General features: G+C 41.3%; 2 protein-coding genes and 1 long non-coding RNA gene across 8 annotated transcripts in view; all 3 read right to left on the bottom strand.

Annotated features, from left to right (window-relative positions):
- Window positions 1-10,510, bottom strand: part of LOC124116600 (inter-alpha-trypsin inhibitor heavy chain H3-like) — a 35,788-nt gene extending 25,278 nt beyond the window's left edge. The window contains exon 1 of one of the 2 annotated variants that reach the window (XM_048401403.1): window positions 10,319-10,510. In XM_048401403.1, the coding sequence (XP_048257360.1) occupies window positions 10,319-10,390 (72 nt within the window). In that variant the 5' untranslated portion in view covers window positions 10,391-10,510. The remainder of the gene's footprint in view (window positions 1-10,318) is intronic. The other variant, XM_048401404.1, reaches the window with a different exon arrangement.
- Window positions 10,511-13,257: 2,747 nt separating this feature from the next.
- Window positions 13,258-21,028, bottom strand: LOC124116608. 3 transcript variants are annotated; one of them, XR_006858130.1, is made up of 3 exons: window positions 21,009-21,028; window positions 14,263-14,395; window positions 13,258-13,452 (listed from the first exon to the last, which is right to left on the bottom strand). It is a non-coding gene; the product is annotated as an uncharacterized LOC124116608 (long non-coding RNA). The 3 variants fall into 3 exon arrangements; XR_006858131.1 differs by lacking the exon at window positions 21,009-21,028 and adding an exon at window positions 15,280-15,310; XR_006858132.1 differs by lacking the exon at window positions 21,009-21,028 and adding an exon at window positions 15,072-15,108.
- Window positions 21,029-25,430: 4,402 nt separating this feature from the next.
- LOC124116597 (inter-alpha-trypsin inhibitor heavy chain H3-like) overlaps window positions 25,431-27,985 on the bottom strand; it is a 40,721-nt gene continuing 38,166 nt past the window's right edge. For all 3 annotated transcript variants that reach the window (XM_048401402.1, XM_048401401.1, XM_046477993.2), the window contains exons 12-13: window positions 27,538-27,906; window positions 25,431-26,581 (exon numbers count right to left, since the gene is read on the bottom strand). In XM_048401402.1, coding sequence (XP_048257359.1) covers window positions 26,334-26,581; window positions 27,538-27,906 — 617 coding nt within the window. In that variant the 3' untranslated portion in view covers window positions 25,431-26,333. The remainder of the gene's footprint in view (window positions 26,582-27,537; window positions 27,907-27,985) is intronic.

The following is a 27,985-nucleotide window of genomic DNA, read 5'->3' on the forward strand; positions in this document are numbered from 1 at the left end:
AGTCAACACTTTGTATGTCTTGCTTCAGAGGCGCTCACGTCCATTTGTGACGAAACTCGTCCCATTAGATCTGATCGGAACACAAGTAGTTAAATGCGGACGTAAACCGAAAACAGGTGTATCATAATGGCACCCGTACACAATATTTTCATAAGCTCGGTGAGCATTAATAAATACCACACGACACTTACAAAATGTCGTATTAGTGCTCGGAACTTTCAAACTCAGTGAGGAACTAATACACTGTACCAGCAGCCCTAGAGAACTGGGAATATGTAAACTTATTCTGCAGGGATTCCAGATGAAGCTAACTTTGACATCTTGAAAATAATTAAGCACGGTTTATTATATATTTCCATATAAAAAAAGAACGTAAACGCGAGAGAATTACCAGTCTCAATTATCCGACGAAACAGATTCCATTTGGCATAAAGAGTAAAATAGCGGTGAAAATTATATGAATGGATCACTGAAAATCAGTGATGACACCAGGTGTTCGCGGCAAGGGTAAGCCTGTCCTGCCCTACCTGTTGCACAATTTGTATAAAAAAGTAAGTGTATGTTGCTTGACGCCGCACAGATGTACTCCAGCCATGCGACGGCGGCCTGCACACGAATCAAGACAATCAAGTGATGGGCCAGACAATCTAGTGACAAGATAGGGAATTTATTGATTTTGTTGAAACTAAAAACTGTACGTTAAGTTTGAATGGCGTCTGATCTGTACAAGTGCAGAGATTCTGCTGCTGATAAGTAAAGAAATTATTAAAAAATATGTTCGTTTGGCAACACAGTGGAAGGAAGAAGTCGTATACTGTATTATAAATTACAGACGAAACATTTGTTTTGGCTAAACGAGTGACATACTCATATGTGAATATAGAAACCGAAAGGTGTATGCAACTATTGCATGCCTACTTTTGCATGCCTACTATTTCATGCCTACTGTTCCATGACTACTATTCCATGACTACTATTCCATGATTTCTTTTTCATGACTACTTTTCCATGACTACAATCCATGCCTATTATTCCATGCCTACTATTCCATGACTTCTATCCCATGACTACTATTTCATGCCTACTATTCCATGCCTTCTATTCCATGCCTTCTATTCCATGCCTACTATTTCATGCATACTATTCCATGACTACAATTTCATGACTACTATTCCATGTCTACTATTCCATGACTACTATTCCATGACCACTATTCCATGACTACTATTCCATGACTACCATTTCAATTGCATCCTCTGTTTCTTCGCAGCGTATGATATGACCAATCAATTGCGACCATCTGGAGGAACGAACAGTTTAAAAACTTCCCATTAGACATTCATCAAAATTATTTTTCCGGGTCTTTTTTTTAACCATTTACTGAAATGGCCATCCATCACGCCACGTTTAGTGCCCAGGCTTTTCCAAATTAGACACGATGTCCTATCTTTGTAGATAACACCACAGTGCTATTACATTGTACACTTACATAGTATACAGTATAGCCTATACGTTTCCTTCTTCTCAATATTACTATTACACAGATTAAAATAATTGCAGCAAAGAGGGTTCGAGTGATCCTCGCACGGTCAGGCTGGCTAGGCTCATCATCAACTCAAGGACCGCCTCCGTGGTCTAGTGGTAGAGCGTCCGCCCGGAGAGCGGAAGGTCCAGGGTTCGATCCCGGGCCGCGTCAAAAGACGTTAAAAGATTGTACTTGTTGTTACCCTGTCTGGCGCTCGGCATTAAGGGGCTAAAACAAGGACTGGTCGGCTCGGAGTCAGTATACTGTGTCTGAGTGGGGTATTCATGTTAAACTGCGGCATGGTATCTCAGTGAGCTAGCACTATAAATCGGCATCAGTCCGGACTAGTACAAGCAGCCACACACACACATACACATGCATGCACGTGCAATAATCTTGGACGCGACGTTAAACCCAATTTCACCTCACCATCAACTCAAGGCCCGTGCCCCCTCTACACGCAGCCCAGACAGCGAATGGGACTTCTCCAGGAAGCGCTGCTGGTCGAAGCCACCAAGAAGACAACGCTGCAGACTTCCGCATTACCCAGCGTATGAAAAGGATAGTGTTCCTGGCAGCAAACACGGTACTCGCCCAATGTCAATCATCAGATGTACGAGAACAATGAATGAAGAGTCGGACAACTTGGTACTAGGGATGCAAACGTGACATTTCGTAAGCGAGGTCCACATATCAACTACAACCTTGGCGAAGACGGTACTAAAAGGGTCGAGCCACGCGAACATAACGACGCTTAAGATGCTGTGTTTGTGCTAAAGCTTGGCACCCACTGCCCATGTTGGACAGTGTCATTTAATTCATTGCATAATCAACATTTCATATCTACTTTTTGATGCAAAATCACACATACACGTTTCGAGTCAGAAGTGAATGGCCATGAGTAGCAAACAGAAAGCTTTCTGTTTCACTTTTCAGGCCAGTCGACTTCATCTAGGCGAAGGACTCTGCAATGATGTTGATCTTCTCAACACACTGCACGTAAATTCGATGCAGTGGTCGTTCAGAGAACCCGGTTCAGAGGACGATCACTGAAAAACCGAAGCTGTGCCGATTTGATGTGACACTTCGCTTGTTTGGCACTCATTCCGGTACCGTCCAGCAGTCAATCATCATTGACATTGAAATTATGTTCTACATCCTTGGATCGTTTAAGAAAACTGTGAAATTCCTTGTTTTCATCTTGACATACATCACAAGAGGATCATCAGACAAATAAATGTTTGCAAAAGGGGCACAATAAAGTTAAGTCATGAAGAACCTCCACGTTAATCAAACAATGCCCTCCTATTATAGTTGTTAAATATAAGCGATTTGAGGGAAGTGCGAGGGTGCCGGGATTTATTGCCTCGCATGACTGTTCGTGTGAGGGTGTTTCATGTTTCGTCCAATGAACAACACCAAAAGAATACGAATGGACGAGTTCAGCATACGTATTTGTGGCAGTAACTTTATTGCGAGCGTTCAGCTCTGAGCTCCAGATTTTCTTAAGTCTACATTTGTACTCTACCCGAAGTCTTTCCTTGATATGGGCATTCTGTAGTTTGTCCCTAACTTGCATCCCTAGGTATGTATATGCCTGACCTTCCACGAGATGGTCAATAACTCCTTCCCCAAGTAAACTGACTGATCCTTCCTCTTCTACCTTGCCACGTTTCAGATGAAGAATGCTAATGTCCTTAGAAAAGGACTCGACAAGGTCATCTGTGTAAAGGAGGTGAGTCATCTGTGTAAAGGAGGTGAGTCATCTGTGTAAAGGAGGTGAGTCATCTGTGTAAAGGAGGTGAGTCATCTGTGTAAAGGAGGTGAGTCATCTGTGTAAAGGAGGTGAGTCATCTGTGTAAAGGAGGTGAGTCATCTGTGTAAAGGAGGTGAATCATATGTGTAAAGGAGGTGAGTCATCTGTGTAAAGGAGGTGAGTCATATGTGTAAAGGAGGTGAGTCATCTGTGTAAAGAAGGTGAGTCATCTGTGTAAAGGAGGTGAGTCATATGTGTAAAGGGGTGAGTCATCTGTGTAAAGGGGTGAGTCATCTGTGTAAAGGAGGTGAGTCATCTGTGTAAAGGAGGTGAGTCATCTGTGTAAAGGAGGTGAGTCATCTGTGTAAAGGAGGTGAATCATCTGTGTAAAGGAGGTGAGTAATCTGTGTAAAGGAGGTGAGTCATATGTGTAAAGGAGGTGAGTCAATATGTGCAAAGGAGGTGAGTAAAGGCGTTGGGGACAAGACTTAGTGTTTAGGGGCTAAGGATGATAACATTCCTGTTTGTTAAGCAAAAAACTTAAAGGATTTACTAAATGAATCGCCCTGAAATATTCCTCTTCTAATAGACATGGGCTCCGACGTCATCACCTGTCCATACGCAAATATGTCAAGTTGGGTTGACCAGCAATTCGTTGAAGGTCAAATCAAGTAGTTGCTCGGGGAGGTCAATGTCTTAATTGTTTCTACCTGGCCCCTTGTGGGTGTATATATACAATAAACTTCTCAAGTTTTACTTTGCCAGCAAGTAATGAGTGCGGAACTTTTATTAATAGGTTTTGTACACTGTCAGTCTTTACATATTGTAGATAATCATGGTATTGTTAATATGGTATTGTTTGAAACTGTTACAAATGTGAAGCCAATACACTACTCTTAAGCTCACAATTAAGGACAATAATGTTTGGCACGACTTAAAAACAACTAGACCCACATGCATACTCAGATACACTCGTGCCCCAAATATGCCATAACACTTTATCCCTGTTACTTTCTACGGAAAGATGTGCAAAAGACAGAAGAGCCATTATTAATACAAACACTTCATCGGACGAGTACACATGGCCTCAGTAGTATTGCTCTCTTCCGGGTAACACCCACTTGACGGGTACATGTTCCACGATGTCTACACTTACATATGAGTGAGTGAATGAGTTGGGTTTAACGCCGCTTTTAACAGTATTCCAGTTATATCGCGGCGTGTCAGCTTAATGTGGGAGGAAAGCCCGAAATGATGCATGTCTCGGACGTTTACCACTTCGGTGAAACCCACGAGCACGGGTATGGTGCTGACAAACCTAGAAACATAATCGGGACGAATTGGGATTCGAACCCACAATCATAGGTTTCTGGCGCGCCCAAGGGACGCAACTCTGCTCGGCGAATCGCGGCGCCTTAGACGACTGGTCCACCCGTTCCCCCACTTACATATGAACCACACAGACTGGTAGCATTACACACATGCCTTGTTATGCCAGCTTGTGGCACAAAAGTTCTGCAGGGTCATGATCTTGATTCAGAGGCGGTACCAAAGAATCTAAACGAGCGAGCGGTTCAAATATTAAACTTCAGTGTGTGAGTGTTGGTCAACATGTGAACATTTAACTCAACTTCGGAACGTACATGTGTATTTCAATGATGCAAAGGTGGTGTGTTCATGTCATTTGGTTCATATGGGATATTGTAAAAGTCAGGGTGGTCAAACCCTCTGACTGAGGGCGGAGGGGGGTGGGGGGGGGGGGGGGGGGGAGGGGGGTGGGGGTGGGGAGGTTGACCACCCCCACTTCCGCCAGGTTTGATAGTTGACATGTGTGTATATATGCACATGTAACTGGTATCGCTATAATCGATAGTCGTCTTTCTTACAGAGCATTTAATGGAAGTCTTGATTCACTCGTTTTTCAAGTTTATGTATGTCATCCAAAGCAAATATAGGACTTAAACACGAAACCTGAATAAAATTTAATTATTCCTTAATGTCAGTAGGCAGATATGATTAGTGATACGCAGATTATTACCACGTGTTGAAACATTCAAAGACAATCATCCTAACATCAATGACAGATTCATGCACAACGAAACATGTTCAAATCCGAAATAATACTTATTATGTTTATCATTTATTTGGGCAGGAGTATGAGATGACTTAGGGTACTGGTCTTTCTTGAAGCGACAGTACCGTGAGTGAGTGAGTTTGGTTTCACGCCTTTTTCCGTTGCATCGCCATAATATAACAGTGGATAATGAACATCGGAAGTAAACCAAAAGGATAAATTTAAATTTGCCTCTATGTTTTGAAATATCACAAATATATTTGTGTTATTTGGACATTTCGCTTTTCAAAACATATTATCTGACTGCTATAATATTCAGATTGTTTGAGAGGCATTACTTGGAAGTTGACGGATGACAAGGTAGAAACAACTTCATTGATAACTACAGTATTAAAGAAGTTGTTATCCATAAAATTGTGTCTACCTTATAATGTTCAGGAGACTTTATTGTAATTTGACATAAAAAATAATGTGCAGTGGGGGCGGTCGAGTAGCCTAGTGGTTAAAGCGTTCGCTCGTCACGCCGAAGACCCGGGTTCGATTCCCGACATGGGTACAATGTGTGAAGCCCATTTCTGGTGTCCCCCGCGTTGATATTGCTGGAATATTGCTAAAAGCGGCTTAAAACCATACTCACTCACTCACTAATGTGCAGTGAAAAGGGAAAGTCTTACAAGGACATATGTAACATGAATCCAGTTATATGCTTCTGGCTAGCGAAACGACATTAAATTGATATGTGTTTTATCCGTACATTTTTAGTAGTTTTAAGTAGAAAGTAAATCCATTTGTAATGCACACTGCGACTGACATTATACGTCTACCGTCGCTAACTAATGCTCTTTCAGGATCGTAAATACACCAGCTGTTTATGTATATAATGCGACATGTTTAAATCAGTAACAGGTCTTAAAGTGTTCATATATGTTAAGTCCCTCGCTATGGCTGCGTATAAGAATCTTTGCCATTACAGCAACTGTATACATAGGTTATAGCAGGTCATACCCTCATTGCTCCTTGATACTACATAATGATTAACACATTGCCACCCTCAAGATTTCACCCTGGGGCTGAAATGTCACAGTGCCAATCCCGCTGTGCCCGACCCCCGTCTCCCAGGTTTACTGTGCCCAGGCCACATGTCGCATGGGTTCAGCACACACTTGCCTTCCATTGCCCCAGGCTATTCAGTGCGGGCCAGAACACTCACTCAGTTGTTTTTGTAGATTTTCACTGGACATTAAAAAGCTGCTCTAACTTTGTATATGTTTTAAATGAACTATTAAAATAAAAGGCATTCTGCAAAAGATTAAAACGCAAGTCATCCTAAACAGGACAATTCAATAAAGCAAGGTCTTCTGTCAAACTGCTCTGACATAAGGGGCATATATGTTGATCGACAGGAAGGGTATGATATCGCCCGTCTGAACAGTGAGTGAGTGAGTGAGTATGGTTTTACGCCGCTTTTAGCAATATTCCAGCAATATCACGGCGGGGGACACCAGAAATGGGCTTCACACATTGTACCCATGTCGGGAATCGAACCCGGGTCTTCGGCGTGACGAGCGAACGCTTTAACCACTAGGCTACCCGACCGCCCCTCCGTCTGAACAGCGACCTCTCAGAGCAATGATGTTACCTGTGGTGAGATGTGACTTGATTCTGAGGTTCATCATCCACGAATTCTTTGGAATGGACGTAAGCAAGTCCCGTCCATCTGGTTGCATGACCTCTGCAGGGGCTAGGACTAATGTCATTTAATGTCATCAATTCAGTACCGGGTCCCGTTTCGCGAGGAGAGCTTAACAATACGACTATCGTAAGTCTGTGTTAAAGTATGGGAGTTAGGATAGCGACAGGATCGCTTTGTGGAATATCGTCTTACCGGCGGGCGAGAACACTCACAAGTGTCCTGAAATCTCTGTACAATGTACTACACGACCAATTGTATATTTTGAGAACGGAACCTGAGCTAGGGAAATCTACGTTATATGTATGTTCAAGAGAAGTGAGAAAGTTGAATTGAGATACAGTAATAACGAACTCAAAGGGGCCACTAATTATAGTTCGTTATACCCGTAGTTCGTTATGAGCATATATACATCATATATATAGCAAATGGCCGTGACCAAAACTATACGTTCGTTACATCCGTCAGTTCCTTATAAGCGTGTTTGTTATAAACGTAGTTTGCTGTAATTTAATCACAGTTTAATACGACACAGGTCGTAGAGGTTTACCACATTGGTAAAGCCAAAGAGCAAATGATATGATGCTGCGAAACAATTCATCAGAAACGGGTCGAATGTTGGATTCGAACCATGGCCGTCTGGCCCCTGAATGTCTGTGACTCTGCTCAAGGTAGCTGTATTTAGGAACAAGACAAGTACGATGGATATATCTGTGTTCTGCATCGCAGCAAGTTAAAGTTCATATATGCAAATGCCAAATATACGAGGTGCGTTCAATAAGTTTTGCAACTTGGGCATTTGTGTTTACACAAAAAATGTCAACTTGTGGCAGGTGTGACACTAGTCAACATCAGGTTGACACGTGTCATAACAAGTTCCAGACACAACAATTAGTTAGATGTGATGGCTTCATTCACCTAAGGGTGGTCACAATCATGGATTCTCTCAAACATGAACAACGCGCTGTAATAAAGTTCCTTACCAAGGAGGGATGCAAACCGTGTGCGACATACGCTTGCAGTCGGAAAGGGCACGTTAAATCTTCAATATAAGTAAGTAAGGGATGCGAGGCAAAAGAAATCCATGATAGGTAAGGATGCCCCTGACTATTCCACAGTTTGCCGTTGGTCTCTACAGTTTAAAAGGGGTAGGGAGTCCGTAGACGATGACCCAAGGTCAGGCAGGCCTTTAGATGCCACTAAAACCGGAAACCATTGCTGCTATAGAAAGAAGAATGTTGTCTGACCGACGAGTGAAAGTATCTGAACTTTCTAGGGAATTCCAAATATCAGTTGGAACTGTAGGAACCATTATTCATAGCATCTTGGTATGTCCAAGGTTTCTGCAAGATGGGTACCTAGAAACATCAAAGCTCAAGATCGCCATCAGAGGACTAGGAGTTGTCGAGACCTCCTGGATCTCTATACTGCTGATGAAGCCGGATTTCTTTCACGTTTTGTGACAGTTGATGAAACATGGATCCACCACTGGGACCCAGAAACTAAATTGGAATCCATGCAATGGAAGCACCCCAATTCTCCGCCTCCAAGGAAATTTCGCACTTAACCATCGGCTGGCAAGGTAATGGCCACCATATGTTAGGATGCAAGAGGCATATTACTGATTGATTACGCGCCACCAAAAACTACAATCAATGGACAGTATTATGCTAATGTAATGAAAAAATTGCGAAAATCTAATCGCCAGAAACGCCGTGGGATGTTAACACGTGGTATTCTACTCTTGCATGACAATGCACCGGTTCACAAGTCGAGAATTGCACAGGACGCCATATGTGAATGTGGATTCGAACAGTTAAATCACCCACCCTACACCCCTGGTGACTATTTCCTGTTCCGGCAAATGAAATCTGCCCAACGTGGAAGACGCTTCCAGGATGACGAGGACATAAAGGCTGCCACAGAGGCGTGGTTCGAGGGCCAATCTGCAGATTTCTATAAAAGTGGTATTAAAAGCTTGAAAGACAAATAGAATAAGTGTATTGAGGTGAATGGAGATTATATTGAAAATTAAAAGTGCAAAAGATATTCTGCGACTTGGTCTTATATTGAAGTTGCAAAACGTATTGAACGCCCCTCGTACAACGTCAACGCTAGTGGTGTAGTTCATGCTGTCGACAATGACGTTGTGTGATCTTACCACGTTTTGTTGTGAAACACGAACCAAACGTGTAGAATCGCAAGGACGTCTTTATGACTAGAAATGCATTTACTTTTGCGAGTAGTGGTCAGCAGTGGTGTGCTAACGTTAAAGTGCATTTATTGATTTAAATGAGTGTGTAGTGAGTGAATTATTTCAATAACGAATGTAAAATTGAATGAGTTAAATAATGGTTTGCTGAGTTCAAATTTTGGTCCTTTCTGGTGTCCCCCGATGTGATATTGCTGGAATATTGCTAAAAGTGGCGTAAAAAATACTCATTCACTCAAGTTTTGGTGCCATGTTTTGTCTTCCGATAAATTGTATTCAATCCATCATTAGTCCATGCGATTATTGTATATATATTTTGTTTCCCGTCTTATTCAGCAATATTCCAGCTAAAATACGGTGGCTTAATGTTGTAGGAGTTAACAACATTTAGAATTAACAATGTTGTATCCAATTAATTGTGAGGCTGATCCTATTGCACACAATAATAACGTTTTCCTCGCCTTATAGAAGAAGGTTTAACTATCAATTCACATCTGCAATAACTACAAATACACATCAGAAGCTTTCACGCGTGGAGTTATATGCTGCATGTGAGCTATGCGAGCGCTTTCTGCACATGGCAGGGATAGTACATACTAGGCTTCGATACAATGTATAAACCTTGTAAAGTCCTGCAGATGACATTGAGTATCGTGCATGACAGCATCAAATTCTCACTTTTAAGAAAAAAACATTTCAACATATTTCGTGAATCAGCAAACCAGTGAAATGTTTCTACACAACCAATCAGCTGCAAGACTTCCAATAATGCACATCATCTGCTGACAAACATTTCGTTTTAGTATGCCACGTCCCGATAGCAACCACGTCCCAATAAAATCACGCGTTCTGCATTCAATAAATTTATCGCAAGCGTAAATAGGTTAAGTAGCAATCGTACTGCCTGAATATGCAAAACATGGATGCGGCAAATAATTAAATACACGTTTTATGGCGATGCTGACATATGTCACTACGACAACATCTTAAAAAACCAACATCTGACTTTATAACCAACGCTTTACGTTCGATATTACCCTTGAGTAAATAGACGTACTTACGTTGGGAGCCTTGTTTCCCGCATATCCTTGATGTAAGAAGATGGGCAAAAAGAACACAACTAAACTATTCATCTTAGTAGTTATCCGCTAGGACATATGTATGTCTGTAATAAAGTGTCAAAATCTTGTTCCGCGTGCGACACACGTCTCTCCCGATCCCTACGCGCCAGGCACTATTTCCTTCCGCGGACGAACACAATCAAGCTGCGATTGGCCAAACGACGTTAAGTGGGGTCGCTGTTACGATATTACTTCAAGATTTCGGAAAATAGAGTAAACCTCCGAAATGCACATGTGTTCCAGTCCAATTCAGACAATGCAGATGCATGAACCGGCAGTGTAAACGGTCCCATGCGTCTTCCGCTGTTAATGTTTCAGACCTGGTTTGTAATGAAATGAAAATATAACATTACAAAACTTCTTCCGTATGGTGGCGGATGTGACATTTTCTCAAAGCAGGACATTGGAAACTAAATGGACATAATTCAAGCCTTTTAGAATTTCGCTGTTAATTCCAACACAGGAAAGTGCAAAAATAATCGAAACTATTCGACCATCCGTTCCTAAAGGTTAATAAGATTTTCAAATTACATATCGAATCTAGCACAAATATGTCGAGAATATTGCATATGCTCTGCATACATAAATATATAACGTCAACGCCAGACTATAACTTGTCTCGATTAACCGCCAAAACAGAATCCATCTGTCGTAAAAGACAAAATAGAAGCGAAAATATTAATGATGACACCAGGTGTTCGCAAAACGGGTAAGGCGGTCCTGTTGTTACTACGACAATTGTTTGATAGCCATAACTTAGAAGTTGGCGGATGGTAACGTGGACACAATTTATGGATGACCACTTCTTTATTTACTGTAATTGCGACGTTTCGGTACAGATAATTCCGAAACGTCGCCTTTACAGTAAATACAGAAGTTGTCATCCATAAATTGTGTCTACTTTGCTTTACGAAGTCGTCAGTTTGTCGATGGATTCATGACCACGTTAAGACTGACGCAGAACCAGTAACACAGATATGGCGGTATCGAATGTTTCTCTATGGATGTCGGGGCTTCACGCTCTTTATTGAGGTGAGGTGAAATTCGGTTTAACGTCGCGTCCAAGATTTTTGCACTTATATAGCATGCATTATATATATGTGTGTGTGTGTGTGGCTGCTTGTACTAGTCCGGACTGATGCCGATTTATAGTGCTAGCACACTGAGATACCATGCCGCAGTTTAACATGAATACCCCACTCAGGCACAGTATACTGACTCCGAGCCGACCAGTCCTTGTTTTAGCGGCTTAATCCCGAGCGCCAGACTGGTAACAACAAGTACCATCTTTTAACGTCTATTGGTATGACGCGGCTGGGGATCGAACCCCGGACCTTTCGCGGACGCTGACCTTGAGCTAAGGAAATCTGTGTTATGTGTATGTTCAAGTGAAGTGAGAAAGTTGAGCCGACGTAATTTAATCACAGTTTAATACGACACAGGTCGTAGAGGTTTACCACATTGATAAAGCCAAAGAGTAAATGATATAATGCTGAGAAATGATGGATCAAAAACGGGTCGAATGTTGGATTCGAACCCAGGAAGGTCTGGCCCCTGAGTGCCCGTGACTCTGCTCAAGGTAGCTGTATTTAGGAACAAGACACGTACGCAGCATTTTAAAGTTTATAATGTAAATGCCAAATATAAAACGTCAGAAGATAATCTGTCTCGTTAAAGGAAGGTGAGGTGAAATGGGGTTTAACGTCGCGTCCAAGATTATTGCACTTATAGAGCGACGTGCATGCACGTGTGTGTGTGTGTGTGTGTGTGTGTGTGTGTGTGTGTGTGTGTGTGTGTGTGTGTGTGTGTGTGTGTGTGTGTGTGTGTGTGTGTGTGTGGCTGCTTGTACAAGACCGGACTGATGCCGATTTATAGTGCTAGCTCACTCAGATACCATGCCGCAGTTTAACATGAATACCCCACTCAGACACAGTATACTGACTCCGAGCCGACCAGTCCTTGTTTTAGCGGCTTAATGCCGAACGCCGGACTGGTACCATCTTTTAACGTCTCCGGGCGGACGCTCTACCACTAGACCACGGAGGCGGTCTCCGGGCGGACGCTCTACCACTAGACCACGGAGGCGGTCCGGTAAAGGAAGAGAATTGGTGGCAATGGTATGGATGGATAACCGATGACACCAGGTGTTCGCGAAAAGGTTATGCATGTCCTCTACTGTAGTCCTGAATTCACAGTTCGCTTAAAGTGCTTGTTTGTTGCAAAAATGTGAAAACAACTAAGAAATCAAACAATCAGCAAACAAAGATCATGTATTTTCTGTATGATAATTCTTATGTTGGTGACATTCATGACCATGAGAGATTTCTAAGAAGGTCAAACCTCATTCAACACAAGTCTTTGTCACACATGTATGTATATGTATATCTGCGTCTTTGTTTCTGTTGCACATGGATAAGACACATGGTGCCACTGTAAACAGGATACATAGATCTCAACGAAGATAAACGAAAGTGTTACCATTATGTGTATATATGTAAATGCACTAACATAAGGCAGCAACGTGTCACAGAAGCTCCCCACACTGCGTTACACGACACGAGCTTTGATGTAGTTCCTGCTTATAACAATAGGTAAACCTAGATGGCTCCACACATCGCCCATGTGTGTGTGGACGCAACGTAGTGTCTTGTTGCCAGGCTGTAATATAAGTCCAGAGTCCACTTCAGATTAACGACAAACAGGCTTCTAGGGCTTTCAATTTGGTGAAACCAGACATGTTAAGTGTTTTTGTCGTAGTTGTCTAAGACTAACATCATGGCACAAACAAAATGAGCGTCGTGAAATATCTGCTTTAAAGAATAGAAATATAAAGGATATTTTTATGATAAATATATCCAATTAATGACACACAGAGCATATTCTGTAGAGAAGAACCAGCAGGTAGGCCCGTGCTGACATATTTTATTCACTGAGCAAATAGTACAGCAGACATGTAGTTCCCATGGTGTTTATCCTATCCTAAACGGCTGGCAGGTCCTGATGTTGTAGCCCTTACACTCGAAGCCCGTGCAACATCGTCCGCCCTGTCCACACACCTGGTTGGCGGACAGACACTGCGAACACAAAACAACAAATTGAGTGAGTGAGTGAGTTGGGTTTAACGCCGATTTTAACAGTATTCCAGTTATATCGCGGCGTGTCAGTTTAATGTGGGAGGAAAGCCCGAAGTGATGCAGGTCTCAGAAGTTTACCACTTCGGTGAAACCCATGAGCACGGGTATGGTGCTGACCAACCTAGAAACATAATCGGGCTGAACCGGGATTCGAAGCAAACATTATAGGTTTCTTGCGTGCCCAAGGGACGCAATTCTGCACAGCGAATCGCGGCGCCTTAGACGACTGGGCCACCCGCGCCCTCAAAAACAACAAACCAACAAAACAACAAAACGTAGTATAGGAATAAATTATACTGTGCAGGTAACGCACTCCGACAGCGGAGGCTGTAATTGTGGTTCATGCCATCGACCACTGGTTTGCCTGGCCCAGATTACCTTTTTTACAGGCCGTCGTGGTCTGGCCACAATTGTTTGATGCTTAGATTGCTTGACGTTGTTTGAAACCGTTATTCTTTTGTTAAGTTCGTCAATCGATGGTACGATTTCGCTAACAATGTCCATTAACCAGTCATTAACAATGTCGTATTCGCCTTCTCAGATATTTAAGATATTCTACAAGAGCCTCAAAATGCATAAACCTTATAACCAACAGGCAAGCTTGTTGCAAGTCGCATGTAATTTATATAAGGCATATTATGTCAATGTTTGATCGTGCGCCATATTATGAAAGAAACGGCGCCAGTGAGATAATAAATAGTTCTATGAACTACGCTCAAGCAATTATAAAACAAATATTGATTGGCTTACATTTCCACCATTCAATGGGTTTCCATTGTTCAATCCGTTTCCATTTCCACTGATTCCGTTATTAATGAAAGAAGGCATACCGGCGGCACACGTCACCAGGGCGCATAGCGCGAGGAGAATAAGAGGCGACATTCTGAAAAATTAAACCCATTAATAACATAATGACAAATGTTGAATGAGTGAGTAGATAAGTTGGGTTTCACGCCGTTCTGAATAGTATTCCAGTTATATCACGGCGTGTCAGCTTAATGTGGGAGAAAAGCCAGGAGTGAGGCACATCTCAGACTTTTAACCATTCTGGTGAAACCCACGAGCACGGGTGTGGTGTTGACAAACCTTATCAGGGCGACCTTGGATTCGACCCAAAGGTTTCTGGAGGGACACAATTCTGCATAGCGAATTGCAACGCCATCCGTGCCCCAAAATATTGCATGAACTAATAATAATGATAGTATTTAAAATAAAAAATATTAGGGGTTCGATCCCCGGCCGCGTTATATACCAAAGGACGTCAAAAGATGGTACTTGTTGTTACCCTGTCTGGCGCTCGGCATTAAGGGGCTAAAACAAGGACTGGTCGCCTCGGAGTCAGTATTCTGTGTCTGAGTGGGGTATTCATGTTAAACTGCGGCATGGTATCTCAGTAGACTAGTACTATAACACCGGTATTAGTCCGGACTATTACAAGCAGCCACACACACACACACACACACGCACACACGCGCGCGCGCACACACACACACACACATGTCGCTATATAAGTAAAATAATCTTTAACGCGACGTCAAACCCCAATCACGTCACCTCACCTGTTACCCAAACCGTGAACTACACCTGAGTTGTGACAGAATCAAATTCTACGCCATTTCTAGAAATATTTCATCCATCTCATGGCAGGGGACGGAACACATAATGTCGCAGTGTAAGACGACGTTAGTTTTACACAGTCCGTTAACGTACTAAAGCCATAACATACTTATCTTTGAACCAAACGGGTGTACATGTATACGTACTTACCTTCAATATATCTGCAGCAGTGTGAGACAATGATTAAATGCATGACCACAGCCATTTATAGGGTACGGAGAAGAACGTGTTGCAACAGCCGTTCTAATTGAACAGGAGTGAGTGACAAGGTAGTGTTATCATCCTGTCATCATCTTTTAATCCTGTCGTCATCTTGTCAGTCTATGACGCGATCATTCATGATAGTGACGCCTGGTGATCAGCACACACGTGGAACCCCATCACTGAAGATGACGAGCACTGATAATACCTGACGAAGCTCCATGGAGTTGAAATCCTTGTCGACAGATTCATTACATGTGACCATGAGGAAAATATTGTAAAGGGAACTTTGTTGTAGGAAACTTTGTCGTGGAGCACCAATTGTACATTGGATATGAATATAGACATATTTTGAACTATTATTTAATGTATCATATTCTTCCAAAAGTCTGACAAGAATGTGGCTACTTTTGCCGTTCATTGACTGTACTAATTTTCTTTTGTGGGATAGGTATAATAATCAGGTAAGTATTTGATTTTTATTTCTTCATAATCGGGACATTCTTGTTAGACATAAAATTCATATTCTTGTAATTTTTGCAACATCTTACAGTTGTTTTTTTACGATTCCATATATGCTTCTTTGTAGTGTACTTGTGTAACCATGTATGCTTTTACCGAGCAATGAAGAAGTATATTTCGGGCCATTGTGCTAGATGCGTTTTTGATGTCATCAAAAATACAGTAAAAACTTCCATGCTTCTTTCTGATGATATGTATACGTTAGTGAATTTATAGTTAATATGTGATCAGTCGTCTCTAAACCCTGCTCAGCGTTCTCAGAATATCTGCCCAGTGGAAACCTGAACGTTTATCGCGTTTGTCTTCGTGGTGATATAGCCACAAGGGATTGGTTCCCATAAAGTGTTAAAAAAACAAAGATGAAAAAGTCAAAGAAACTCAAACTGCATAGGAATTACAAAAGAACGCATGCAAGTGTGTCAGTACGTACACCTCAAGGTATTGTTATAAATACGTGGCTGCCCAAGGTGAGTCAGTGGCAAGACTGACACACATATGCATGTCCCAACTTAGAAAGTATCAAGAAGATCAAGATGGGTATTCCTTCAATTCTATATTGAGTCAAATATTTACAAACCTTTCAAATAATCACTATTAATACAGAGTTTTCGTATTTACAGAATAACAAACGAGATATTAGGAATTGCGGAATATCCCGAATAAATGTATGGTGCACGTGTAAGCGACTGACACGCCTGGAAGAACGCAGGTACTCACAGAACATATGGGAGGCCACCCGGTCAAAAAATACAAAGTTGAAATACAGGACAAATGTATGCAATAGTAGTCAAATGTTACGAATACAGAAGGAATGTTACAAATAAAGGTCATTATCAAGATACGAATAATGAACTCAAAATACAACACGATACCAATGAACAACTCGCAAACCTAAAACATATCTAAAGAAAGAACGATGTGTTCCAAAGAACATCAGTGCACAAAAAGGACAGCGTTGACAATAAAGAACGCCAGATGGCGCTGCAATTTGTAAAATATTCCGAGTTAAATCAGCTTGTTCCTCCGTGTATTTGATAAATGCATGCTGAAGTACTCAATGTTTTACGTTCCTCGTGCACTCATCGTGTATATGTTCTATCTATAGATGTTGCGTTTTTGTATCGGGTGTTCCAACATCGTCACCGGAAAAGCGTCACTTTTGATAAATAGTACACAGTGTGTATTCCGACATCTGTCTAATTGCTTGTTTGTTGTTTAACGCCGCACTCAGAAATGTTCCAGTTATATGACGCCGGTCTGTAAATAATCGAATCTGGACCAGACAATCCAGTAATTGCCATCATGAGCATCGAACCCGCAATTGGGATACGATAACATACATATGCCTCTTACGACAAGCATTGTCTCCTTTTACAGCAAGCATGGGTTGCTGAAGAACAGATCCATCTTCACGGGTCCTCTGTCTAATTAGTACATGCATTTAGTACACAACCTTCAATAAACACTAAATGTAACGCTTAACATACATGTAGGTCGCTGAGATCATTGAAACGACAATGGGACAAAATACCTTAACGGTCTAACAAACCTAACAAATCTCGGACAGTATTTGGCAGTGACTCTTTTTCAAATCGGCTTAATATTTGCAGTCATATTTACACCATCAGACAGGAAAGTTATCATTTCACATTTCTCACAATTAATATTATTGCTATGATAGTCCGACTGAAGGGGTCGTTGTCGGCATGAGTACTACAGATATGTACCCCAGGTAAGTTCTGTATACAGATATGTACCCCAGGTAAGTTTCTGTATACAGATAAGTACCCCAGGTAAGTTTCTGTATACAGACATGTACTCCAGGTAAGTTTCTGTATACAGATATGTACCCCAGGTAAGTTTCTGTATACAGATATGTACCCCAGGTAAGTTTCTGTATACAGACATGTACTCCAGGTAAGTTTCTGTATACAGACATGTACTCCAGGTAAGTTTCTGTATACAGACATGTACTCCAGGTAAGTTTCTGTATACAGATATGTACCCCAGGTAAGTTTCTGTATACAGACATGTACTCCAGGTAAGTTTCTGTATACAGACATGTACTCCAGGTAAGTTTCTGTATACAGATATGTACCCCAGGTAAGTTTCTGTATACAGACATGTACTCCAGGTAAGTTTCTGTATACAGACATGTACTCCAGGTAAGTGTCTGTATACAGATAAGTACTCCAGGTAAGTTTCTGTATACAGATATGTACCCCAGGTAAGTTTCTGTATACAGACATGTACTCCAGGTAAGTTTCTGTATACAGATAAGTACTCCAGGTAAGTTTCTGTATACAGATATGTACCCCAGGTAAGTTTCTGTATACAGACATGTACTCCAGGTAAGTTTCTGTATACAGACATGTACTCCAGGTAAGTTTCTGTATACAGACATGTACTCCAGGTAAGTTTCTGTATACAGATAAGTACTCCAGGTAAGTTTATGTATACAGATAAGTACTCCAGGTAAGTTTCTGTATACAGACAAGTACTCCAGGTAAGTTTCTGTATACAGATAAGTACTCCAGGTAAGTTTATGTATACAGATAAGTATCCCAGGTAAGTTTCTGTATACAGATAAGTACTCCAGGTAAGTTTCTGTATACAGATAAGTACTCCAGGTAAGTTTCTGTATACAGACATGTACTCCAGGTAAGTGTCTGTATACAGATAAGTACTCCAGGTAAGTTTCTGTATACAGATATGTACCCCAGGTAAGTTTCTGTATACAGATAAGTACTCCAGGTAAGTTTCTGTATACAGATAAGTACTCCAGGTAAGTTTCTGTACACAGATAAGTACCCCAGGTAAGTTTCTGTATACAGATAAGTACCCCAGGTAAGTTTCTGTACACAGATAAGTACTCCAGGTAAGTTTCTGTACACAGATAAGTACCCCAGGTAAGTTTCTGTATACAGATAAGTACTCCAGGTAAGTTTCTGTACACAGATAAGTACTCCAGGTAAGTTTCTGTACACAGATAAGTACTCCAGGTAAGTTTCTGTACACAGATAAGTACCCCAGGTAAGTTTCTGTATACAGATAAGTACCCCAGGTAAGTTTCTGTATACAGATAAGTACTCCAGGTAAGTGTCTGTATACAGAAATGTGCCCTATCCAAAATATGAATACAGAATATTGAGTTGCAAAACGAACACATTTCTTAACTTTTTTCTTTACTTATAAGCGCCAAAATCTCTGCACATACCGTTTTTATTAGTTTGAACAATATCAGTAATGGTACTCTCGTGTCACTGGATTTTCTTCTTCATCCATCTGCCTTGTTTACGTCGCATGGCAGGCACTCAACATTTAATTTTAATGCTAATTGTATGAATGACCTGTTGCTATCGATAGGGCAGGACATGCTTACCCTTTTCGCGAACACCTGGTGTTATTACTGATTTTCAGAAGTCCATTCAATTAATTTCCACAGCTTTTTGCCCTTTACGCCAAGTGGAATCTGTTTCCGCAGAAAATCTAGGTTAGTTATTCTCTTGCATTGGCAATTAATATTTAATTAGTCCTACGTGTTTCCTAGCTTTAGTCACGTGGTATATGTGTCCTATCCAATATCCTCCAGGTGTTCTCTATCACCTGTTTTGTACGTGCCCACATCACCTGCTGCGACGTGACTACACATTAAAGGCGCACCATAAAGAGCTACAGACACAATAACAGGTTGGGTTTCAGGTTCACAGTATTCCAAACCAAATGTTACAGTCGTTTGGAAAGTGAAACGTATCCTCTATTACACAATTGGACGATATTGCGTCAAAGTTGCCCACGTGCCGGATACACGTTATATTTGTTTATTTTTAGGTTTCCTGAAAAGGTGTACGATTTGTTATTAAAATGCAAACAAGAGCAACGGCTACATTCAGCAGCTCAGTGTCATTTGTGGTTTACTGTGACCTTCAAGAGAAACACATTTTGTACAGATTATAGCCATAGCCAAAAACACACATTTCTCTGTGTACAAATCCGAGGGGGCACGGGTGGCCCAGTCGTCTAAGGCGCCGCGATTCGCTGTGCAGAGTTGCGTCCCTTGGGCATGCCAGGAACCTATGATTGTGGGTTCGAATACCGGTTCGCCCCGATTATGTTTGTAGGTTTGTCAGCACCATACCCGTGCTCGTGGGTTTCACCGAAGTGGTAAACGTCCAAGACCTGCATCACTTCGGGCTTTCCTCCCACATGAAGCAGACACGCCGTGATATAACTGGAATACTGTTAAAAGCGGCGTTAAACCCAACTCACACACTCACTGTGTACCAATCCACGCCGGGAATGCTGCAACGGCAACCATCTCTTCCATCGTCACTCACTGTCATGTATTTATCTTACATTTCTACCTATGTAGATTGCCTGATGAGCGACAGACATGTTTACTATTTCGTGCAATAGATAAGGGGCTGTGACATTGACATTGTGTCTCACATAGGATATGGAAAATGTACCACTAATATGGCTGAGTTATGGTTTGATCAAAGGAAGAATGCCAAGGTCCGTTGGTAATGGGTTCGAATCCCAGATTTGGTCCGATCTGGCATAACTACACCCGTGCTCGTACAGGTATTGTCATTAGAGTGGAAAACGTGTATGTGCTGTGTCTGTTCGTAACATTAGACGCTGTGACATAACTGTGTTACAGTTCAAGGCGTTTAACCCAAATAAAGTATAAAAAACACGACTGGAATGTTGTCATAGAAGATCCGAGAGCAAGACATTACTGCATGTGTAAGGATGTGTTGTGGCAAACCGTTCCTCGTTACTGGTCCACTGCCTCCGTGGTCTAGAGGTAGAACGTCCGCCCGGAAAACGGAAGGTTCGGGGTTCGATCCCCAGCCGCGTCATACCAAAAGACGTTAAAAGATGGTACTTGTCATTACCTTGTCTGGTGCTCGGCATTAATTGGCTAAAACAAGGACCGGTCGGCTCGGAGTCAGTATACTGTGTCTGAGTCGGGTATTCATGTTAAACTGCGGCATGGTATCTCAGTGAGCTAGCACTATAAATCAGCATCAGTCCGGACTAGTACAAGCAGCCACACACACACACACACACACACACACACACACACACACGCGCGCGCGTGCATAAGTGCAATAATCTTGGACGCGACGTTAAATCCCATTTCACCTCACCTCACCGTTACTGGTCCAACGCATATCCAAGATACAAGGCTCGCAGAGAACGGGTTGTGCAATCACAGCCAGCCTTTGTTTGCGTGCCATTGTTTAAAAACACAGTGCATTCCATTCATTTAGCAAAAAAATTGATATATTGCAAATGTATTCATTGTGTCGAATTCCTTCGCAATGAGCAAATTAAATAGTCACGGAACTGTATACTTAATATCAACATTAACCATTAATCCGGGTCAGAATTGGTCCCCAGCAACCTACGCTGGTAGTAAAATACTGCAGTCAAACAAACCGGCCGTTCTATTGCTCTTCCTCCGCCATGTTCGTCCCACGGTGACGCCATATCGCGCAACAGGCCGTCGATTCACGTCGGTTACGTTATCATGTAGCGCAACCAGCTCGACAAGCACACAGTTTCATGGCTTGCAGTTGCTGCAGTCTGCTAACTTTAGTGGTGGAAACACAGTTTGAACTTGTACAACAGAAAACACTTCAACTTAGAATAACCAGCCACACCGACTGGCTTTGTTTACATTTCTTACAATCTCATTAAAATCAGATCTAAGTTCTCGTTACCGCTAAACAAAGATCTGAGGACAGTATGATATTACATGCTTCTTAAAATATTTCAGGCGGGAGACAATCCAGTCCTGGAGAATTCCCAGTTTTCAGTTTCTTCACTGCATGTTTAATTTCTTCTTCTGTTACTACACCTCCTATTAATCATCACACTGTCTCACAATAAGCAACATCATGGCATAGGTTCTGCAATTTGTCACGTGCATATCAAACTGACAACATAAATCTAACAGTGATCGACCACAGCTATTAACAATATAATCGTTTGATGATCGAATCATATTAAGGAGTCGAGACTGTTTCGAGACAAGCATATTCTAATGGTAGATATTCTGTGCCATCGTTAATGATAAAGTCTTGTAATTGACCCATGCGGACATTAAAGTCACCAAACAAGGTGAATCGGCATTCTTGACATTCAAGTAAAATAGTTCAAATAATTTAAATTCTATTTCTGCTATATATACATGCTTTGGTAAAGATATCTGGCACAGTCCAAGACACAGTCCTCCCACTCTTTATGTATTCTTCTGAAGTGTTCGCACAAGCCTTCCTTAATGTAGACGGCGATACAACCCCCCCCCCCCCCCCCCCCCCCCCGCATCCCCACCCCCATCCGTATCTACCTTTCAAATGCAGTTTCTTCCTAGTACATTGAAATGATCTGTAACCAGAAAATAGATCCCGAAAGCCTTGTCATTTTAGCCCATTTCTCGAGGAGAGCAAGAAGGCTGCGTTAACTTAAGATGGATTTTAGTCCGTTTAATTCTGTGTTAATCTTGGAGAATAATCCATTGATATTCGAACAGAGGATTGAAATATCTGGTATTTTGTGAAGACGGTTGTTTATGCGTCGTATATATTTCTCCTTCGTCAAAGAAGTATCTCGTTGGCCTCGGTCGCATCCCTAGGTTGTGTTTACCTTCTTAGTGGGGTCTTGATTGCCTTCCATTGTTTGTCCTTGAGTTATCTCCCTTCTTCGCGGATCCACCCAAAGAGTTTGTCATTTGCACTGTCATACCCAACACGATCAGATACAATGAGTTTACCATATAAAATATAGCAGTTTTTTTCACCTTTACCTCTGTATTCTTTCAGATACTTTCCAAGTTGTTTCCTCGTCACTCGAATGTTTCTTGTATACTATTATTAGTCATCGCTAACTCTGTGGGCCTTGATGCGTTTCAACACTGTTCTTGCTTCTTTTAAAACTTTTTCGTTTTCTTTGAACGAACAAAACTTCGTAAGGACAGGTCTGAGACTCGTCTTTGTAATCCAAGAACCCTTTCCAAACCAGTGTTACATCTATGTTTTGATGGATGTTTCAAAAAGTTTCTTTCTTAATTTTCACTTTCTTCCTATGTTTTTGCATCTTCATCATCTATTCCAAAGATTACCACATTTGATCTCCTCATCTGTGCTTCAATTTTATCCACGGAAGTTTAAAGGGTTTTTTTCTCCATAACTTGTCATTTCCCGTCCACAGATTGTCCTGTTCAGTTTTCAATTCATGTATCATTTCCTTCATGACATTGAATTATGCCAGAAGTGGTAGAGTGACCGTTAAGAAGCGGTCCTGGGCGGGCAATGTAACGTACCCGTGGTCTTCCAGAGCGAGGCAGGTTACATGTTGTGTTTTGTGCCTGGTAACGGTGCCATAGTCGTTCTATGGTGCTCTGTGTAACGTTCAGTAGCCTTGGAACAACTGAGAGCCTAAAAAAGGACAATTTTTGTTTCATTGAGCATTAGTAAGTCTAGGCTTGAATTTTTCACTGCTATCTTTTAAGTGATGAAAAACTCGAAATCCATGTACTTTTGTAGCCACGAGTGTCGGTGTAGCAACTCCATCAAACGTTTTGTGAGATTCACAGCACTTTCATATTTATGCGACTTCTTTAAACATTATTTATATAATTTGCGGTCTGCCACAAACGCGATGTATTCGGGTGGTAAAATAAACCAATATGTGTGAAAACCAACAGCAAACAGATTGTGAAACGATTTATTGATAAAAAACCCCATCTCTGAATCGCTTACATAATATTTTTTCCAACTATATGTTTTTTCGTGTGAGAAGTATAATTGCTGACTATTAGAAAAATTGAAAAACTCCCATAACTACCTCAAGTTTCCTACTGTATTTGTTGTTTCTGCTTGTTGGTGAGGTATGACTTTCCTCATGTAGTTACATGTACCACGATATAGATTTAAACAGAGATAAATTATCAGTTTACATGTAAATATTGTTATATGTGCTGATGTTTGTTTGAATATGTGACGTATACTTTTATATGTTGTTCAGTATATTAGGTGCAATTAGACTTGAATTGAAGTAAGGGGCTTTCAGTTGAGTGAATTGCTTATTACGTTTTTGAGTGTACAGCTTGTGATCTGATTGATTGAAGCAAGCAGCTTTTGTTTTGTAGTGTTTAGTGAAAGAAAGTAGTTTTTCGCCAAAGCATTTGTTTTTGTGGTAGAATGTCAGTGGTGTTCGTGACATGATGTGAAATAACTTCTTTGATAGGCTTTTGACTTATGATGTGAAATAGACTCGTTTGTTTCTTCCTCTAGGTTTTTATCAATAATGAGAACTCTATCACCCGTGTGTGATGTTGCACCCATGTCGGGGCTGAAGGAACAGAGATCATGTCGACGCTTGGTAAATCATGTGCCTCTGTGACATAACGATGTCCAGTGCAGGGTTGGAGATAAGGGTGAATATAGTTTGTCAACTAATAATGCCATATTGCTTGGCTATGATTATTATTGCTAGGATGCCAATGTTGTGTGTCATGGGTAGTTTTAATAAACCCTTCTGAACTGTGGTCAGATTGTTGTCGAATCCATTTTAATTGTGGGGGTGTTTTTGAGGAATACCTCTTTACTTCATATCACTCGTAACAATATCGTGTTACCTTTAGCATGGCTTTGTGACTCGAATTATAACAATGTTTATAACATGGTACAATGATATCCGACTCCGACACCGTGTAAGTTTAAATAATGTCAAGACTGGTATGCCATAGTGATGTAGAGTAGACGCGCTGCAGAGGTACACACCAAGTGGCTATTTCCCTTGACGGAAAGGAGATAACGCGACTCTAACGGCTCGGCTTAATACCAGCTCTGTTAACAATGCCATACTGTGTATGAAACGTATTAGTGGGATATCTATAAATATGCCATGTAGCATATGTTATGCTATTATTAATGTTTTCATTGAAACTCAAATTGAACTAAAATGTCAAAGTCATGATTTCATCAGTGATAGATGAAATGAAGGGTGACTTCATTGCATCTCAATCAGTGTAGCAGTGCACTCATTGCTATTTGATTGTTGTCATGCTCCTAACCCATAAAGCTGATATCTGCCCAGGAGCCGACTGTGTCTAATTCAAAATATGTATAGAACAGTCACGCTTGCACCTTCAAGTGCATTAAACACATGAATATCCAGGTAAGAATCTATCTTCGGCAACCATGCTTGTCGTAAGGATCCGATGTTCAGGCTCGCTTGCTCGGTTATGCATGTCATCGTTTCCAAATTGCGTAGATCGATGCTCATGGTGCCAATCACTGGATTGTCTTGTTCAAACTTATTTACAGACCGCCGTCATATAGCTTGAATATGCGGCATTAAATAATAAATAAACAAATCATATGCATTAAATTCGAAATTTCATGTTGTAATATCGATTCAAGGTATGCCAGTTTAGAAAATTCCATGTGCCGAAAAAGAATACTAGCGGAACACAATGATAATCTTATTTTTCTCTTGCGGAAACAATGTTTAATTCCTATCGTGCTGGACGGTCACTGCTGATTGTATTAAGACAAAAACACTTTTTCCATTATTCATTCTCGCTTTATTTCCTTTTTAGCACACATACTCCTCCAATCAAGATTTGAGTATCTTGAACATCGTGTTGACATACATTCCAACAGTACTCCTCCTTAAGGTACACACGATTGTATACTGACTATGCTATCTCCGAATAGCTGCAGTGTCCCATCTCACGAGTGCAAGAAATCATAATGAAATGAATGCAACCACGCCAATAAGTAACTATACAATAGTATTATGTATATGCTGTGCATTATAGTTCTTTACTATTATGACTATTCCCATATTGACCAGTACAAAAAGAAGGGCGTAAATGAACCTATCTGCAGAATAATGTACTTGCTCAGTCTCCTCTCATCCCAAAAATGTATACAACACAAAAGAAGTTAAGGATCATCCGATGCTTTCATATTGGTAATGTTAATCTGTCATGGCATGAGAGATTAACTATTGTAATATGGAAGAATCAGGTGATCCTTAACTTCTTTTGAGTAGTATATATTACATTATTCTCAAACTTAGAGTTGAATTCAGGAGTATAATAAATAGATGAATGAATAATTCACTTGAATGTGTATAAAAACATTAGTCATAATGTATACTTCAAAGAATCTGTTTTGTCTTTTTCCTGTTTTGACCACTCCAACTCCGTATGCGCGATGATAGGTAGTAACTGACCAAACCATGAAGTCTGTGTATTGAAACAGTAACTGTTGTCATAATGGGAAGTAGGCATAAAACTTGGTTAGATAAATGATTATTGAGTAACGTCAACATCTATTGTCAGAATATTATTCAAGCATCTCTTAACAACGTTGTCTGGTACATTTCAATGCATTTGACGAACGTCTGTTCAAGACAACGATGTCTGGTACATATCAATACATTTGACGACCACGTGTTCAAGACAACGTTGTCTGGTACATGTCGTCAACGATGTAGTACTTAGGAGGGGCATCAAACAGTCGCTTCGCCTGTTCTCTAAGCGACCAGCAGGAAACCGTTTCGTTCCACACGGGATCGTGCCTGTGTTTGATGTGGGCCCGTCCATGGCGGCGTTCTAGTCCAGTGATGCTACGGAGGTGTCCCACAAGGTGTCCATTTCTGTATGTGATGGTCTGAAGCCGGATTTTCTTGTGGATGAATTGCCCTGTGAAGAATCATAAACATCAATTCAACGATTCTTGTTAAAACATTGTTTGATAAGGGTTACATCATTCAAATAGTGTTACAATAGACGCGGAGGGCATTTTCAAATTTGACAAATGACTTGCCTTTGCATGTGCTTTGGGCGGGGATACACTCACGTTTCGCGAACACCTGGTATCATCACTATTTGATGGTTATAACACTTGGTTATGATATCGTACATAGGAGAGATTTCTTATAATTATGGACATGTTTTTGTGCCTTTTAACAAATGGTATCTATACTGTATCAAGGGATCCCACATACATTTGCATGTTCATCACCGCAGGTGAATGAAGAATGTATGGTTGGGTGACATAGGTCTGTGACAGAAATGGTGACGACAAACTATAATTACTTAAGGAGAGTAAATCAGGCTGTATGCAACAATTGTTAAAATTAGTGGTATGGTTGGTAAACCATATGCATGGCAGCAACTGTACATGCCTCAAGAGTAGTGAGTGAGTGAGTGAGTTGGGTTAAACTCCGCAGTATTCCAGTATGTCATGTCAGGTTGATGTGGGAGGAAAGCCCGAAGTGATGCAGGTCTCAGACGTTTACCACTTCGGTGAAACCCACGAGCACGAGTATGGTGCTGAAAAACCTACAAACATAAGCGGGGCGAACCGGGATTCGAACCCACAATCATAGGTTTCTGGCGTGCCCAAAGGACGCAACTCTGCACAGTGAGTCGCGGCGCCTTAGACGACTGGGCCACCCGTGCCCCCTGCCTCAAGAGTAGGTCACAACTGGTGGTTTGTTTCTTGAGGTCTGTCATTTAAGGACTTTCCAGAAACATCCAACCAAATCTTATATCTGTCGCCTCTTGACAACTGTTTGTATTGTCCATACGAATCACAGGTGGGTTTGTTTTATTTCATTTGATTTGCAAAGCATTAGAAGCAGTTTTTGACTCACCGATGATGCCATCTGAATCTTCAGATAGAAGTTCTTCATTCCCAAGCTCGATGTTAAGGAAGTTTCCCCCTAAAGGGTTTGCGGCCGAGTGAATATGCCTCACGATGTCGATCTGGAACCTGCTGTCAAACACCACTGACAGTCGGGTGATGCGTCTTGTGACGTTCTTTATGAAGAGCCGAGCTCCAGGCACTGTCATGTTGTACTCATTGTCCCAGGAATAGGTTTCCTCGTGCAAGGAGATATTGCTACGGGTTACCAGAAGGTGAAGGTCATGGAACATGATGGCAATCTCCATCATGTACTTTCTGAAACCGCCTTGTCGTGTGTGCTTTTTACCTTTGCCCATTCGTGCATTCACTGTTAAATCTGTAAAAACCGAAAGCATTTACTGCAGTTATAAAAACTAGGTCCGATGGGTTCATGACATACCAAACTACCTCCGTGG

This window comes from Haliotis rufescens, unplaced genomic scaffold (assembly GCF_023055435.1).
Source record: "Haliotis rufescens isolate VD_foot unplaced genomic scaffold, xgHalRufe1.0.p SCAF_22, whole genome shotgun sequence".
Lineage (NCBI taxonomy): Eukaryota > Metazoa > Mollusca > Gastropoda > Lepetellida > Haliotidae > Haliotis > Haliotis rufescens.